The 19823-nt window shown below is 30.8% G+C and overlaps 1 protein-coding gene across 1 annotated transcript in view; it reads right to left on the bottom strand.

Moving 5' to 3' along the window:
* Positions 1 to 19823, bottom strand: part of LOC106478558 (extracellular matrix protein FRAS1-like) — a 154477-nt gene that overhangs the window by 35859 nt on the left and 98795 nt on the right. The window contains exons 54-59 of the mRNA XM_013939110.2: positions 11466 to 11666; positions 9566 to 9753; positions 5507 to 5590; positions 4837 to 5016; positions 2944 to 3067; positions 2020 to 2162 (exon numbers count right to left, since the gene is read on the bottom strand). Coding sequence (XP_013794564.2) covers positions 2020 to 2162; positions 2944 to 3067; positions 4837 to 5016; positions 5507 to 5590; positions 9566 to 9753; positions 11466 to 11666 — 920 coding nt within the window. The remainder of the gene's footprint in view (positions 1 to 2019; positions 2163 to 2943; positions 3068 to 4836; positions 5017 to 5506; positions 5591 to 9565; positions 9754 to 11465; positions 11667 to 19823) is intronic.

Raw genomic sequence — 19823 nt, 5'->3', positions numbered from 1 at the left:
TTGTTTGTTTGTTTGTTTGTTTTTGAATTTCGCGCAAAGCTACACGAGGGCTATCTGCACTAGCCGTCCCTAATTTAGCAGTGTAAGGCTAGAGGGAAGGCAGCTAGTCATCACCACCCACCGCCAACTCTTGGGCTACTCTTTTACCAACGAATAGTGGGATTGACCGTCACATTATAATGCCTCCACGGCTGAAAGGGCGAGCATGTTTGATGTGACGGGGATTTGAACCCGCGACCCACAGATTGCAAGTCGAGCGCCCTAACCACCTGGCCATGCCGGGCCATGGCTTAAAGTTCATAATAATCTACATCTGTACGTAGTAATTTAATTTTTTTTATTGCCTTTTTAACTGTACTTAACTAGTAATCCCACCAAACAAGTTGTAAATCACTCAACAAATGCGTATTGAATGACATAATACATGAACTGCTTGCAAGCATACCTAATGTACAAGTTTTTTCTTTCGTTATCTTATCTAATCTAACCTTAAGTAACCTAAGAAGTTTCTAATTCTTACATTTTAGTTACTTTTATAATAATAAACAAAGAATATCCATGAAAAGTAAAAAATATAGCACTTACTTTTGACCTCTTGTTTTTTTGCTGTTGGTTGCTGATAAAATTTAAACCTACGTTTTTTTAAACTAATAGCACTGGTAAACTAAATAATTCTTATTCACTTAAGTAATGCACCTAAGAAAACAAAATAATAACAAGTACAAAACATACAATGTCTTATAACTGTCATAATTTAACTGGCTTTCTAACTATGGCATAAGAGCCTTAAATTAATTCCCAAAACTTCACGATCTCAACACCTCAAGAGAAACTTTCAAACCAAGGACAAAATAGACAATACTCTGTACTGAAAACAATGTAATATAATATGCCATTTTATAGATTAAAACTTTACCTTTATATTGGTTATAAATAATATAATATAAAACATCAGAGAAACCTATTGGCAATTTGTGAAAGATAAGATGTGGTAAGTAGGTCTGATTTTTGTAGTTATTGACTTCATAAACAAATAAGATTGAAGGTTATAAAAATTAGACTTTGCCTTAATAATGCCTATATTATAATCAGTAATTTACAATAAATTCTGGACTTCAGAGAGGGGTGGTAAATAAATTAGAGAAGGGAGCAGACCAAGAGAACACATGTCACAATTCTCATACTAGGGGAGATTGAGAATTTAAATATTTTTTTATAAAATTAAAAACCTTAAATTTATATAATATTAAAATTTGATTTATTAACTACATTTTGAAGCCAAGTTTATTCAAATACATTATAATAAAGTAGTTTAATTAAATTTTGAATGTTACTCTCTAAAAGCTCACGATATGCATACTTTGACCTATCCATAGCAAGAGGATTAACATAAAAATGTTAATGTTTTCTAGGAATAAAGTTTTTTGAGTTGGCAACAACCAATTCATAATATTTGTTTTTGGATGAGTTATATTTTCAAATTTTATATGAACATATGAGTCAACAGCATCAGGATGATTCATCACATCAGTATCTTCCAAAAATTTTTCAAAAAAAAGGTTGTTGACTATGTGAAATTTCTAAAATCCTTGCTCTGACTGTGATAGTCCTTAAATAGCTAATTCAGTAGACAAGCACTGTTCAACATTCCACCTACACACAACACAGCCACCTTTTGGATAGATTACATATTACATGTAGGCCACAGCTGCCAACATTCAATAGCTTGTATGCACTTCCTCTTCAATATCCTGTGTCAATGATTCAAAAGATTTTGAGATCACACTGGGCCCACATATAGACATCTTGAGCAGATAGTTTAGTTTCAGATTGCTTCAACCTTCACTAATATTGTCATAAATATCCTCCAATGGTGCCCCATGAAATGAAAAGCATAGTATCTCAACATTACCTCTAAGTTTTGCTAGGAGTGTAAGAAAATTTTTAATTGTTTTAGACTGGAAATGGTTATTCATACTTTTATTGAACATATTAAATTCCTTTTTGAAATTGACAAACCTGATGAGGAATTTCCACATGAATGTGAAGGCGATTGGGATGGTATTTGTGTGATGAATTAACATAACGCAGTGTAGCTACAAATGACTGGGACTGGAGTCCTAGGTAGGGCTGGCCTGCAGCTATTGGTGTGTGACAGATACCTAAAACGAATGTAATGAAATACTTTTAAATTTACCCTCTCTTCATGTTCATATAATTTTTTTTATATTTCACTGCATTAACTATCACACAGATTAAAACATTTTTGATATTGTCTTTTATTATATTTCTCAAGATCAATTTGCAAAATTTTATTACAGAAAATTCTGAAACATAGTCTTTATAAGATGGTAGCAATAAATACTGCTATCGAAGTAATATTACAGAAAAGTTTCACAATGTAGACTGCTAAAAATATTTGAAAATATCAGTATTTAATTAATACTAAAAGACACATAATTTCATATTTTTATATTGCTGATTAATCATTATCAAAAAAGCAATCATACTTTTTGATACCTCAAATGAGAAAACCATTATATGAAGATAGTTTCTTAACACCTGTTATGCAGTATTAAAATAAAGTATATTGTAACCTTAAATTTAACTTTATACGGAGGTGAACTACTATAATATTAGATTCAATGTTATAAGAAATTTGAATTTTACAATGAAATTTGAACTGTTGTAAGAGGGACTATTACAGTGTTTGTTTCACTGTAAATATGTAGAATAAAAAGTATAATGTTTTATCCACTATTAAAAAAAGTATATGTTTTTAAAACTTAATTTGACTGTATTAAATAAGAAAATATTCCAATTTATGTGTCATTCAATAGCAAAATGATAACTTATACAGTGTGTGTATGATTTACTGTTTCTTTCATTTATATTTTTTGTCCTATAAAAGTCATTACATTATTCTTCAAAGTAATTACTCACCATTATCTATACCAATCTGAGCAATGTTACTTCGTAGGGGTACTCCCAAGTGGCCATTAGCATCCTTCGGTTGAGCTGAGCATCGAACCAGGAAACGGCGACTAAAATAAATGCTGTCAAGCACCTTTGAAGAAAATTAGTATACAATTTGTTTCTTATCAGCTACTAACAGAACATTGAAACATATATAAAAACAGAATAATTTTAGGTGATCAGAGTAAAAAGTAAAACCCACAACACATTTAAAATATTTGTAACAAATAAATAAACACAATGATTTCAAGTAATAAGAATCAAATTAAAATCAACTATCACTTCTGGTTACTAAAAACAAATTAAACTCCACAATGAATTTAAGTGATAAAAAACAAAACTAAAATCCATAACACATTGAGAAACTTCAAGTAATTTCAGGTGATTATAATACAAATTTAAACCTACAATTTGTTTAGGTTATCCAAAATAAATTAAAATTCTTATAAATTCAGAAAAAAAATTAAACCCACAATGAATTCAAAAGGTTTGAAAAAAATAAAAACTCTCAATGAACTTAGAAGATCTTAAAGCAAACCAAAATCACAATTAGTTCAAACAATAAAAATATTGAAACTCAATTCAAGTGGTTAGACAAAAATAACAATTTAATTCAGATGATTAGAAAATACTAGGTGATTAGAACACCAGTATAGGTACTTCGAACAGTCTTCAGTGTGAATTTTTTAACGCACGAGTGAAATATTTTGCATATAAGCAAAAGGAACCATGGAAAGTGCATTCCACTGTTATCTAGAAATAACATTAAGGAAACCTTCATAGAAAATGTTCAATGTTTCTGTCATAATTTTAGGTCACTGCAACTCTACTCATAATGGGATTAGTTATACATGAATCTCTGTTGCGATGGCATCTTTCATTCAGATGTAGTGAGGTGAAAGAAGTGTGGTGGCCAAGATGGAAGTGGTAGCTAAGAACCTAGTCCTCATCAAAGAGCTGCACAAGCACTCTCTTTACTAACTGGTGGATACGGAGTGGGGCACCATGTGACATATTGGCCATTATATTAAAGTTCAATGACTTGTGATGTTGTTATACACTTTTGAATCATCTGGCAATGGACACAACTATACGTGGCCTATATCTTCTACTGGTCATGTAGTAATAAGCTCAGAGTTATGGTGTAGCTTCACCAATATAAACCCTTATTTAAACTTAATATTGTATTGTGTCTTCCATTGCTAGCAGAAAAATAATAATTGTCCATCCAATCCATATTTACTTATTGTTACTTTCATTAACAGTATTGGTTATACTAAGATATATACTAGTTTATTTTGACTTAATGTTTATTATTACACTTTTATTATAAAGTTTTTTATGTTTTTAGCTTAAAATATGTATTCAGAACTAATCTAAAGCTCCCAAGCTGGCCAAACCTCATGACATATTGTTAAGATTATGGCCAAAAATATCATTAACAATGAAACAATCCTTTCTAATCTTTACATATAGAAACATAAGAAATGGAAAAAAATAATTAGCTATATTGATGGCAAGGTTGATTTTGAGTTTCACTCTAAGCACACAGCTTACTCTAATCAGTGGTTATTAGTATTTGCATATAACCACACGTGATGCATCCAAATACATTTCTAGAGACCAGTTATGGAAATAAGCAAAATATATTTGTGTATGTTTCACAGTTTTCCTGCAGGATGTTCCAAATACTTACTTTTTAACTACCAAGTAAATTAAAAACCAAAATGAGTTCAAGTAATTAAAAAACAAATTAAATACCAGAATGAGTTAAGGTAATTAGAAGATCATTAAAAACCATGATGAGTTTAAAAAATTACATAAAAAAAGTTGGTCAACCAAAACTTTTGTCTTTAATACCATGTGATGAGCTGAGGTGAAAAGAGTAGAATCCCTAACTGTCTCAAAAGGTGGTCGAGAGCCATCAATGTCTGTGGGTAAAGCCACTTCCCAATTGAAATGAATAGCAGAATGATTGATTCCTGCATCTTTACACATTGGTCCAGTTAGAGCATAACCAGGATAGTGAGGGTCACAAGGCTAGGAATAAGTAAAAGAAAATGAGTTAATTTCATAATATCACAAGTAAAAGTAAAACCAACAAACTTTGTTATATACTTTAAAGAAAATGTCACAAGGTTTGAAATGATGTATAACAGAATGAAACTTTTAAAAGGCTATATACAAAAGGACAAAAGGCTGGAAATAATGTAAAAGAAAAACAAAATTAAGATAAATAAAATATTTCATTTTTCTGAGGTAGCCTCAAATGCTAAAATATGTTTCAGCCAATAATACTTATAAGATCGTAGAGACTGTTTTCCACAATGACTTTCATGATTCACATAATGAATTTGTTATTTCTAAAATTGACAGTTATAATTTACGCTTTTCAAAATTCAATGTCATTTGTGGCATGACAAATTAATAATTGTTTTTATAAATAACAACAGAACCAGAAAAATGATGAGTATTGGTTTCCTACACCAAGTCACCATAAACTCAGTTCAAGATATGACAATACACTTACTGTAACACAAATAAGAGGATAGCCTGGAGAAGGATCAGTCTTGGTTCCTTCTTCAACATTATCATAGTGAAGCAATGAAACAACCTAAATGATAAATGACAAAAAAAATTAACTAATAAAACTTAAATGAAACTTAGAAGAAACACATTTACAATTGGTTAAATAACTAAAAGAAATTTTAATATAAAAAAATTAAACAAGATACAAAGAAATAAGCAATTAACTTTCTTTCTTACATTAAATTAAACAGGGAGAAAATAAACAAGATGAAACATTTGCCAAATTATAATAAGTTTATTGATGAATACAAAAATATTCTCCTCACTGAAAACCTGATGAAGGTCCTTGCTCAAAATGTTGTTTTGGTATTTATCAATAAATTTATTTTAATTTGGCAAGTTCTTCGCCTTGTTTGTTTCCTTCTAGATTTTGTAGTATTATCACCCATGCAATTCTATTATTACAAGAACACATTGAATTAAACAGGTTCAGGTACACATTTATGATGAATTAATCGCATTTCAGGAAACTTTATTAATAACAGCCACCTTTTCAAAGAACCTAAGAAATATAATCAGTAATGAAAAATACCCTGCACTAAATGAACAGAAATTCTAAAATGTTTTAACAAATTTTAATAATCCTCCTCTTAAAATACAGGCTGATTGTTGAATAGAAGCAAACAACTTTTTAGGACTTTAACATATTTAATACTTTTTCATACATAGTGTGACACATCAGGTTAATATATAGCACTGGTTATTAACACCAATTTCAGAAAGTTCACAGATGGATAGACAACAAAACACCCATAGGTTCTCCAGAGGTAAAACATTTAATGTGCAGTTATCACATTACATAAAACTTCATGTACTGACTAACACAAACACAATAAAATGTTCATAGCTCAGATTGGAAATTCCAAATAGCTAAATATCACACACTGCAGAATTCAAGTACACAGAACTTCCCCTGGCTGCGTAACAAGATACTGTATGACACATGACCACAACCCCAGTTTACATAAATCATCATACTACATTAGAATTATACAGTAAAATAGTTATTTACTCAAAAGACAACACAAAGCATAGTAACCTCACAGTTAGTCCAACCATTTTATAGAGTAAAATAGCAAAGTTTTCTTATTAGCATAAAGCAAAAAAAAAAAAATACCATACATGACAAATGTTATTATACAAGTTATTTCAGGTGATAAATGTGACATCTAATTACTTGTTAATGTTCATGAAACTGGTAATTATGGTATGATAGCAATAGAATAGTAATGGAGATGCTAATGATGGAACTAGATGATCTGTACAAAATTGTTATTCTAGATCTTAACAGTAATAATAAAATGCCATAGTCTCTTAACAAATAAAGCTGTGAGGCCATACTTGCTCAAAACATGATCAAACCTGTAAAGACAGATTTATACCATTAGATTTTAACCCCTTTCTCCTTGGTGATGTCAATAACTTAACATGAACTGCATTTATACATACATCAAAAGTCAACATTTTGATAAAACTATTAGCAATTTAAATGTAAAGGAACAATAAAATCATTTACATCATTTAAACTATATATATATATATATGTACATACACTGCACATGTAGCTATAACATGGCAATTATCTTGAGGCACATGTATCCTCTGATAAAGATATTTCCAAGAAATCTTTACTATTTGAAAATTAACTAGCAGAATGCTGTGCATATTCCAAAGTCATCCTATACATTTTTGAAGGGATTGAAGTCTCATTTGCATGTCGGCTGAACAATTCCCTCTTCTTCAAAAAAATTTGTTAATCAGTTTAGTAAGTAAGATTGGGGGAGAATCAACATCGATTTGATTTAGTTGGGGTATCAGCATGTGACAATCCATAGGATCAAAGGTTCCTAAGGTTCATGGCAATACAATTTTACAGGATGTACGTGTTTATGAATGTTTATTCCTGCCCACACTATATTTCCATCATTATAATCTGAAAATGAGGTTTAGTTCCTGATCTTATCCAAATGAATATACAACTCTTATCTGGCCGTAGTATGAAGCACAACTCCCCTTGAGAAAGAAAATTGTTCCATAAGTCACTGTTCCAAAGGCATTCCAGGCAAGCTGTTATGTACCTCATTAAGAATGCAATGCATCTCACTAGGCACCTGGCATACAAGCTGGCTTTATAAAGTCTGTTTCTAGTCAGTTATGGCTGCAACTACTTGATTCAATTTCATAGCAGGTACCCTACAAACGTCACAAGTCAAAACCAACAGATAGATTCATCTGCTTGTCTTGTGGATGATGACCTGCCTTGTCCAGATGTCTATGCAACTGTTTCATTGGTCTATTAATGATTTCACATTCTGCTAACATGTTCAGACATTTAGTCAATTAATAATATTTAGTGGCTCTCCATATGAGCAAAAAATCCAAATGCCATTTTTAATTGACCAATACAAAGCATTTTAAACATTGAAATTTACTTTAAAGTGACATCTGAATCAAGATTGTGCGAGACCATTTTATATATCATAAGCTGAATTATTATTCATTTGCATTTTAGATCACATGTCTGATCATTAGATACTTGAGTTGCATAACAATGAACTAAAGGCAGTGACAGATAATAATTTATAATAGTACTTTTTCCTTGTCATAAGTATAATATCATATAGAGTGGCTCTCCTTTCATTGTTTTGTGGAGTGTATTTACAAAAATACATTACTTTGAGGATACATTTAATCACAACAATTTTAGGACTGAGAACTTGCAAATTTTAACAATAATTTCACATATGGTTAGAATAAGCTGCAGTTGATTTTGTATAAAAGGAATATGAGGATATCAACTTATTGTTAGGAAAGAAATGATTTTCCTATTCCATTGTAGAAAAGATCATAAATGACTCTTAAAGCAAGAATTGTTTAATTAAATAAGCTGAAATATTTGAAACTTTGTTACATGTAGTATTGTTTCTATATGTGAAAAATTGTATGAGATTACCAATAGCATTTACAGTAATATTTAATGAAGATGTAAAATATGAATATTCGTTACATTTTATCAAGCTTAAGCCATTAAAACATCTTGTGTGTATAAAATTAAAGTTCTGTTGTTTATTGTATTTTATCAGTTCTAATACAAAATGATTTCTGGTTCCCATGAAAGAACATATACATGTGAGCATGGGAACTAGTTCAAGTATATTGGAGATTTGTATCACCATTACTTTAAAAATGCAGTCTATGTAACAATGAGAACATGTTGATTAAACGACTCAGGTCAAGGCTTATCTTAACAAAAGACATATGCAAATTTTTAATTGATTAATACACATGCATCTCATGCCACTGAATATTCTGATTATAGTAATCTTGAATGAAAATTGATGTTGAATACTTCTCTCAACTCACTTTAGATTTATATGTCACAATTTAGTTATTTGTTGGTGAAGAGAAAAGCTAAGTAAAATTATCGGGATAACAATGCTTGTAAACTTTACATCAACAGTTGTCAAACAAAGATGGGGTTTGAAATAAAAGTTTGTGTGATTTTTTTTATACGATATATTTTTACTGAAATGTCCATTCTAAAATAATATTAATGAAGGCATAAACAACAGTGACAGAAATAATTAAAATCTTATTTGTATTACATGCATTAATTTGTATAATATATGGTTTATAATATTATTAATGTATTTTTTTCTGTTAAACATTTCTAAGACAAAGGAAAATTAAGTCATGCTTTGTAATTTTTTAAGTATCCAAACAAGTGATCAAAATCAAGCATTGAGTTTAGTAATCCTTATCTATCCTTCAGTGATTCAAACAAGTGACTAAAATCAAGCTCTTAGTTTAGGAAACCTTATCTATCCTTCAATGAATCAAACAAGTTACCAAATTCAAGCACTTAGTAAACCTTAGCTATCCTTTGGTAAATAAAAATGACCAAGATCAAGCACTGAGTTTAGTAAACTATCTATCCTTTGGTGAATCAAACAAATTTAGTACTCAATTAATAAATGGAAGGATTATCACAAATACTTACAATAGGAGAAGCAGGTAGTACACCACTTCCTGCTGCTTCATGGTCTGATATTGTAACAGTTGCAACAGAGATTTCTCCTATCTCAGCGTTAACAGGTTCATCTGGCCCCAGTACAACTGTGAACATTTTGTGCCATTCACGTTCTTTGTTATAAAGAATCTCCACTTCAAAAATCTGCTCATATGCTCCTGTTAAAGTTATAATAAAAAATTAATATGTACAAAAAGAATCTTTTGATAAACAATATTAAAATGATTAGTGCCTCAGAATTATGATTGTAAATAAACATTGTGTAACAAACAGAAATAATATAACCTTAGTAACTCAATGTCAAATAAAGTAATGTATGCATTTGAGAAAATGTGTTAAGTAAAAAAAAAAAAGAATACATTAGAAACAAATGTTAATAGAAAATTTATGAATACATTGGATACAAAAATTCTATTTAAATTTTTAATACCTTACATACAATCCAGTAAAATTGTTAATACATACTGGATACAAAATATCTAGTACAATTGTCAACACATTAGATTTAATGTGTCCAGTAACATTTTCTATACATTAAATACAATGCACCCAATAAGATTATTAATACATCAGATATGGTGTCTTCAGTAAAGTTATTAATACATTAGATACAGTGTGTCTAGGTAATTATAAGTATATTAAACAAAACATGTCCAGTAAACTTGTGAATACTTTATATACTATGTCTAGTAATGAGATGACTTCTATGTGACAACTCAGTCAACATGTAAGATGAGAACAAAAGACTCTCCAATAGTGCAAAAATCCTGTGGCTAATAACCAGTTATGAAAAACAAATCAAGCAATTGCCCCATCAACATCCAATTCAAGTATTATTTTACAAGCCAAAAGAAAAACAAAATTGGATTGAAATAACTTGACAATAATGTACAAGCCAGTGAGGACATCTAGAAGGAAATGATGTCACAAACTGGCAGGACTCAAACTGCATTCACCAACTTAAACAAGATTCAGTCATTGAAAATGTACAACTTTAAGACCAAACTACAAATCTTCAACTCAAGTGTTATTTCTATCTTAATATATGAATGCAAAATCTGGAAATTCACAAAAAAACAGACAAACATCTAAATGTCTTGTATGTGTGTGCCTTAAAAATATTACAGGTATTGAAAGTAATGAATTTATAAAAATGCTGAGATTCTTCGGAGAGTTCAACAACTCCTTATCTCCAAAGTCAACTAGTATAAAAAATGAAAATTTCTGGAGTATTTGTCAGGAATAAAATCAGAAAGTCTGCCATGATAGACAAGTCACTGAGTAGTTGAAGGTGTACATAAAAGGGTTTAACACAAGAATCCTTCTGTTTAACAACACTCACAGTGGAAAAACTTACAGGGCTTAATAGCATAGAGAAAACGCAATAAGTGGCCCAGGGCAGGTAAGAATGGGGGTACCTTGTCCACACCCTAAACAATGTTTGATGGTGAGTGAAGAACTCATTCATCTGGCACAAAGAATATCAAACTAATCTCTGGTAAAAGGGTCATCACAAGTAATCTTTGATAAAAAAGACATTGGTAATGATCTATAACAAAATGGACATCATAAATAATCTCTGATGAAAAGGACATCCAATGTACTTTCTAGTAAATTTAAATTAGTTACAAAGCCTCTAAAACACTTATATGTAATTAATTACTACATTATAAAGAATATTTAAAATGCTGCTATTACATCAACTATTGGGTGATATGATAAAATTACTTTATTATGTTGTTGTGCTCTGTTTTCTAGGCTATCTGTACAAAAGCATAGTTTTGAGATAAATTTTGTATTGAAGGAATCATCATTCACACAATTGCAATAAATCATTCTTTAGAAAAAAAAAAGTCAAAAAATAACTTACCTGGAGGAAATATCAAAAGTTTACTTTTTGCATGATAATCAACTCCTGAGGTGGCAGATCCATCTCGAGTACTAACCCGGACTCTACAAGTCTGATTGTTATCTCCTTTTCGTACAATTTTCAACATAACCTTAGCAATCTGATCTGGTTTACTTGGCTCTTGCACTGTATAAGTGGACTGGTCAAGGTTGAGAGTTGACACTATATATGGATTAAGTTATATTAACTTAAATAAAACTGAGAAGAAAGTAAATTATACAGATTAATAAGAAATAACCTTACCAGAAAATTTAGACAGTGCAAATAAGAAAAATATACTTCACCAATAGGACTTAACAAATATATCTGTGGCATCAGTGATAAGTCTGAGTCCAGCAAAAAATAAAGGCTATAAAAGGTTCCAAGAAGGTGAACCACCATTAGCAAAGAATTAATGGCATCTTTCTGTTTTATAACTGTAATTAAAACAATCATTCCTGACATAACTGCACACCAAATACTAGAAACCTTTAAATGTGGGTTTGGTATACTGACATATATTTTAATGATGATATGTTGTTGTTTTTCACACCTACTTTTATCAGCAATATTCTTGATTCAACTGAACTAAATGCTGTGCATGGTTTGTTCATTTGTTTTGAATTTCACGTAAAGCTACATGAGGGCTACCTACGCTAGCCATCCCTAATTTAGCAGTGAAAAGCTAGATGTAAGGCAGCTAGTCATCATCACCCACCGCCAACCCTTGGGCTACTCTTTTACCAACAAATAGTGGGATTGACTGTCACATTATAACACACACACCCCGGCTGAAAGGTTGAGCATGTTTGGTGGGATGGAGATTTGAACCCATACCGTCAGATTGCAAGTTGAGTGCCCTAACCACCTGACCATGCCAGGCCATGCTGTGAATGGCCAATACAGTACTACCATAATACAAAGACTTTGTAACTAAAACTGTGAAAAATAAAAAAAGGTAACTTAGAACGAAACAGTCTAAAAAAAGATAGGTTATTGTTGTGTAAAATGAAAACTCAATGGTATATTATTCAAAAATCTCACTTTTGATCCTTGTCTATGATATGTTTTGTTTTTTGATAAACTTTACATTATGCAGTTGGGGGGGAGATCTTATAAGACAGGACAATCATTTGATGAAAAATTCTGAGCAAACTTGAAAAAAGGTAGGTCATAAAAGATGTGTAGAAGTAAAGTACATGTATGAACTATTGTATGTTATAACTGAAATAACTTTTGAAACTGTATTTTATCAACGTTTTAACCACTGGACTGACCCCCTATTGAAGAAGGAATGTTGACTATAATTCTGAACTTACTGTGTGTATCTTCAAGAAATGTAGCAGAGTTTTATTAAAATGTACAAGTTTGTTATGCACAAAAAAATCAGATGTGTTACAAAAGTATTTGTACTTAGAATATGTACGTGAATTGATGCTGTCATTCTGACTCAAGACTCTCACATGTCAGAGTACAAGGTGATGTTCATGTGAAGAACAAAAGAACTTTAGTCCATCATACAGTTTGTATATTACACTTGCATAACATTTAGAGCCTCTGAAATTCATACCTACAGTGTTTTAAATATTCCTGTATATTGTACCTGATATTTACTCTACCATGAATTGTCACTTAATCAGTAATGTAGGGTAAAAATGAATAGTTGATAACTCTGACATTAAATACATAATACTATGTTAAGTGGCTCTCTATAAAGGGTCACAACACATGCACTTTGACCCACACCTGTGCACATAGGACTAATGTAATTTGATTTGACATCAAATGAAACTGTATGGTTAGTTCCGAGTTTGAATTGTTTTTATTACTGGCATTACTGGTACATGTTTGGCAGACACTACAGACATTACTTACACATGCGTGTCACAGTAAACTGAACTGTCCAAAAAAGTTGTTTCCTTAGGAATACGGTGATAAAATATTAAATATGCATAAGTAGATTCTGAATTTGAGGTAGTCTTATAGGTGGGTCTCTTCAAATATTGTAGGTGACCCATCCCAGAGAAGAGGGTTATCTTAAAAGGCAGATAGCTTTATAGGCAAGGATCTATGGTAATGTTCAAAGGATATTAGAGCATTTTGCTGCAACTGAGGACATTCCATGATATATTAAAATGCTTAGATACAATTTCTTAATCCCATCAGTTTTTATAAAATTTAGCACATCAGCTAAGTTTGTGTAAAACACAAACTTTCAGATAAAATGATTCTGTATCACAGAAAATCTGACTTCTGGAAGTTACAAACATGGTCTGACTTCCTTTGAAAACTCACTACATTTTCTCTTTTAAAGCTAGAAATCTGATTTTAGCTCATTTCAAGCTACATTCAAGCAACTTATATTAGAAATGTAATATACCATGTTAGGATCACTGACTCAATGCCTCTCAACAAATCGTATGAATCCTGGAATACAAGTTGTTCAAATATAAAGCAACTTAAACAAAAAATCAAGTTGAATAAACAAAACCTTTTCTGAGATAAAGACATCACACTTGTGAATTCAATAAATGTCAAATCTTTTTGAAACCACTTACGATAATGTTTGATGGTAACAAAGGTTCTGTAAAGGATGAATTCACACATGACATCAGCAGTTTCAGCTTCCTACGTTACTGAAATTTTCTGAGATGATATTGCCCCATATTGTTGCTGTAAGTTATATAAAATCTGTCAAGCTTATAAATCTATGAAATCAGTTTATCTTCTACATAATATGTGATGTAGCCTCTTCTGCTTCCTTTGCTGTTAATTTATAATATCATCCTGTGGTAGGTTTTAGATTGACAGCAGTCAGTTCTCTATGGATAATGAATTTCCTAGTTCTTTGTTCAAAAGAGAATGAAGGGAAGGTGTGGGGTGGGTAAAGGAACCAACCTTCATTTTATCAGTTTTATCAGATTTTCACCTGATGTAAACTGCCTACCATTTCTTGTGATACAGGCCTGTGAGATTTTGCAAAATCCACAATTCTCTTGTACTGATCATTAATTTTATTATATTCATTGCTGAAAATTCCACTGAAGGTAAATTAATGGTCTAGCTTGGAACAGGAAACAAAATGCATAAACTTTTTGCACTTGTCACAATGGTCTCCAGTCTGGCTACAAGCAACTTCTCAGCACTGACAAATATTCAAAGCTAATTGCAGACTTATTGGTTCTAAGAAAATAAGATTGTTGACAACTTATTGTAAATCTCTTGACAGTGTTGACCACTCCACCACGTGGCCCTTTCCCATGTAGAGTAGCAAAAAAATGACACTCAGCAGATATATATATATATACTACAAATTATTCTTCATGAAACACCAGATTCAAAAAGTTTTCCTCTTTCATACTTTGCTACAACCCTATCAGAATATAATAGATTTTCTTCATTGGGATAATTATCTTAAGGAATACTGGGAATAATTTTTTTAAAAGCACTAACTCTCTGTATACAGGTTTAGTCATTTTGACCATTATGTAACCATGAAACTATAATTTTTAATATAAAAGGTGTATCTTTACAATACTTTGTTTAACTAAGTATTTTTCACTAAAGATTTTTCTGTGAATTTATGGAGTCAGATTGTAACTCAGACTAACTAGTCTGAGTGCAAGGTGATTTTCAGGTTAAGATTAAAAATACTATTCTTCATTTTAGTTTCCAAGTTTCATTTCCACAAGCTCTAGAGCCTCCTAAATGAATTTCAAAAGTTGTTTTTCAATAAAACATTATATTTTATCTGATATTTTCTCTGCCCTAACATTGTGTACATGCTCAGTCCATTTGACTAATCTCATCTAAATTACCATTTTTTCTTTCTATAATGGCTGCACATTGTTAAAGACAACTACACACTATTTATTCTAACAGCCAAAGCTGATACATTTCAAATACCCCAGTCATTTAGATTTATTACTTCATTATCATTTGGGTTTCTGCCAAAGTGAATTTTCACAGTGGGGAAGCTTTGTGTAAACACAGCATCACGTTACCAGCATGCTCGGTCAAATTACAACACGCTGCAAATGCAAAATGTGCTTGTGGTATTGATTATTTTTATTTAATTTATCTTATTTAACCTAACAGGTTTTTCTAATTTTTAATTTTAATTACTTTTATAACAAAAATAAAAAATATACATACAAACAAGAAACTTGTACTTTCTTGCTCTTGAAGCCTCGAAGAAAATTAACTCTATCTTTCTGTAGTCCTCGAAGAAAATTAACCCTGTCTTTCTGTAATCCTAAAACTATTATAATTTAACTGGCTTTCTAACTAAGCTATATGTGCATTAAAATAATTTCCTTACCTGGTCAAGGCAATCTCAGTGATAGCAAACTATGAAATGGACACAGAATAACTCAAAATCAATCACGAGAACTAGTTAACCTCATAAAAAAAGCAGTAAATTAAAATCTTCTCTTTTTGTTGATTATAAATAATCCAAAAGTAACTGTTAGAAAGAATTATTCAGATTTTTTAAAGATGGAATGTGCTAGGAGGAGAGTGTCATGTTAGTTTCAATTCATGGCATATAACTCATTAAAGCACGAAGAGTAGATGCTATACATTTTCATTTTACCTAACATATAAATGTGTAAGTTCTCAGAAACTTAAAAAACAAGTGGAAAGAAATTATAAAATAAACAATTCAGAGCAAAAAAAAAGTGTTATGTGATACAAAAAAAGTGAAATCTGAGAATTGATTTAAATATTTCCTTTGTAAAATAAAAAATTAAAACTTATATAATATTAAAATTTGTATTATAAACTACATTTTGATGCTAAGTTTATTGACATATATTGATAATAAAGTAGTTTAGTTAAACTTTGAATGTAACTCTGTAAAAGTTGTGACATGTGCATTTTGCCCTACCCATATCTGGAGGGTTAGTGGCAATAGTCTTATGTATCCTACAATCAGAAATAACCATAAGATTCAGAAAACATCAGGTCATTTGAGTAAGGGTCATCCAGGTGGTCAAAGCATGACGTATTATATTTCTAATTTAAATTGAAAATTAACCAATGAATTGGATTTGAAAAGATCTTTAATATGAGATTTGTAGCTTTTTTAAATAAAGAAAGGTTATGAGTCTGACTACTTTTGTAACTTCCAGAACTCAAATTTACTGTGACTCATAAATTCTAAACTGTTTGACCAAGAAGCCTGAAACTTTACACAATATTTTCTCAGAGATACTAAAAATCACATTAAAATCAGGTATGGTCATGATTTTATAGGTTTAACATGGCAGTACCTACCCCTGATAAAGAAAATCATTAAAATAGTAGTTTAGTAATTTCAAAATTATATTGGTTAAAAGCATACCTTGAAATGTGTGCAAACATACAAAATACATATGGAGTAAGAAACAGAAATAAAACTACCTTATAATGATTGCAAGAAAGTGGTTTACTTAGATGAAAAGCCTAACAATCCACATGTTTGAAATGGTAAAGTATATAAAATTTTGTAAACAATCATAAAACAGGGGAAGAACATATACAGTACTGTGCAAAAGTGTTAGGACGAGTGAATATTTTGTTATTCTTTCCATTTTATGGGGCTAATTCTTCCATGCTATTACAGAATGAAAATTTCAACACTATGATAATACTTCACTGATTCCTGTTGACAATTGTATGAACCAGGATGAGAATACTTATCATTCTTTATAATTCCCATATACTTGTACCAAGGGCATGTCATACGGGTTCTAATTGAATGAATATACTGATCAAATTTAGGGTCTGAAATAACTGTCATGGTATCCCATGCAGTGCCTTAACTACATAGAAAGAAGCAAGCAAGGAGCTAGCATATGGTACCGGTATATGCTAGAAGAAATCAGTTTAATAGCACTCCACATATAAACCTTGATAAAACAGTATTTAACACTATATATTAAGTTTTGTTTTCATGCCACAGCCAAAAAAGCATAGAGTAGAGCAGAGAGTTTGAAAAAAAGTTTTATGTGCTGCTGATTGGACTCTCCGACAAATTGTTACAGACTTGAAATACTCCACAAACATTGTCAAGTACACCCTAGATCGTGAGACCGAGACAGGTAAGTTAGAAAATAGGAAAGGGAGAGGTAGAACACGTTAACTCGATGATACTGATGTTAAGTATCTTCATTTTTGCAACCTCTGGGACAGAAGGAAGACTGCCACTGATCTCAACCATGAGATAAACAACCATGTACCAAATAACAGTAAAGTGTCCAGATATACAGTATCAAGAATACTCAATGAGAATGGAATATCTGGTCAAGTAGCAGTTAAAAAACCTTTACTTCGATCTCCAAATGTTGTCAAGAGACTGAAATTAGCTAAAGCTTAAAAGAACAAAAACTGGACTGTTGATGATTGAAAAAGGGTGTTATGAACAGATGAGTCCAAATTTCATATATTTGGTTCAAAGCGTAGGTTGTACATCTGGCAGAAGAAAGGTGAAAGTTACTTACTTCAATGCATATCACCTACCATGAAACATTGGAGAGGCAGTATGATGGTTTGGGGGTGTTTTTTTACTGAGGCAACAGGAGATATTTGCAAAATAAACAAAATAATGGACCAGTGCAAGTACTATCAGATACTGATCCATCATGGTATAGCCAGTGGTTTGTGTATTATTGGTAAAGGGTTCTACTACAAAGAAGATAATGACCCCAAATACTCATCCAATCTATGCAGAAATTACTTAGCTAAGAAGCTGCTGGAGTCATTCAATGGCCTACACAGAGCCCCAATCTCAACTCAATTGAGCAGATTTGGAATTTGATAGATCAAAGACTTGACAAATCAAAAGTTACTTCCAAAGAAACTTTATGGGAGTGTATTAGAGACATTTGAAGTAAAATCCCAAAGGACATCTTGATTAAATATGTTGCGACAATGTCTGAAAAACTGTTGTCAGTTATTAAAGCAAAAGGGGGACACACAAAATATTAATTGTTTGCTGAACTTCTACTGAGTTTCTGTTGTACTAAATAAGAATATTAATAAAATTTTGATGTTTCACCTGTGATGTACCTTCCATTGTTCTTCCAAAGTAGCCTGAAATCTAATTTTTGACATTGTTCTAACACTTTTGCACAGTACTGTATATGGAACAATGTGTTATGAGCTAAGCTAATGAAACAAAAATTGAGATTTGTGAAACATCTAGAAATGTTTTTTTTTTTTTTTATACTGTTATATGACCACGAGAATTTTGAAGAAAAGTGTGTAAGTGAAACAGCTAATGAAACATTATGGTGTGTCTATAATCATGTGTGGATGCATTTCTGCTGTAGGAGAGAGAGATGTTGTCAAAATTGATTAGTATTACGAAGAAAAAGACATATAACCATATTCTGGTTCATCACACAATACCCAGTGAATGATAATTCATTGGCATTGCATTTCAACATGAAAATGATCCAAAACATACTATTTTGTTGAATAAAAAATACTAGGAGGAACAGAGAAGAACTGATGGTATAAAAGTTATGAAATGGTCAGTGCCAAATTGTGTTGCTAATCAAAACGAAAATTTGTGACATGCATGGAAATTAATGTTGTGAAAAAGGGAGATTGTAAGCAAAAATGGAATGGCAGTAACAATCTCAAAAACTAACAACATAAATGCATAATCCATGTTGTCAAATAGTTAAGACAACAAGAAATCCTACTGAAACACTGATTATTAAATTTATTATGTTAAAAAATGGAGTTCTTGTGCCTAATATTGTAATCATGAGTATAAAACAACATGTAAATCAAAATAATACTTTCATTTTGCAACTTTACACCTATTTACAAGTTTTCACAAAAATTAATAACAATTTAGATCTACTAGATTGTTTCAAAAGATTTTCAAAAAAGAAATAAACACGACACATATAAAACAGGTAGTGATTATAAACAGAGCATTAGCTAAAGACACTACATAATTAGGAAACTTTAAAAAAACATGCTGTTCTTGTTAAATTAACTGTTATGAGAACTTCTAAACTAAAATTCTAGGACAGAAAGCAACATCTAGAATTCATTGATTAATCCAACAACTAAAATAAGGATATTTAACAAAACAATTTTCTTCTAAAAGTTTTTGAAAGTTCTATTTACATGATTTGAACTTATATTTTCATAAATAGTTAAACTTTAACCTCTATGTTATCACCTATCTTTCTTCACCAACACCTACCAATTTTTTTATTAAATAATTATGATATTTTTCCAAGTTAAAACTTTGAAATAATATAAATGGTAATTATCCATTTTCATATAATATCACACATTATATATATATATATATATATACACACACACACACACACA

This window comes from Limulus polyphemus, unplaced genomic scaffold (assembly GCF_000517525.1).
Source record: "Limulus polyphemus unplaced genomic scaffold, Limulus_polyphemus-2.1.2 Scaffold224, whole genome shotgun sequence".
NCBI classification, from domain to species: domain Eukaryota; kingdom Metazoa; phylum Arthropoda; class Merostomata; order Xiphosura; family Limulidae; genus Limulus; species Limulus polyphemus.
Note: the sequence above shows the minus strand (reverse complement) of the source record. Positions and strands in the feature narration are given on the sequence as shown.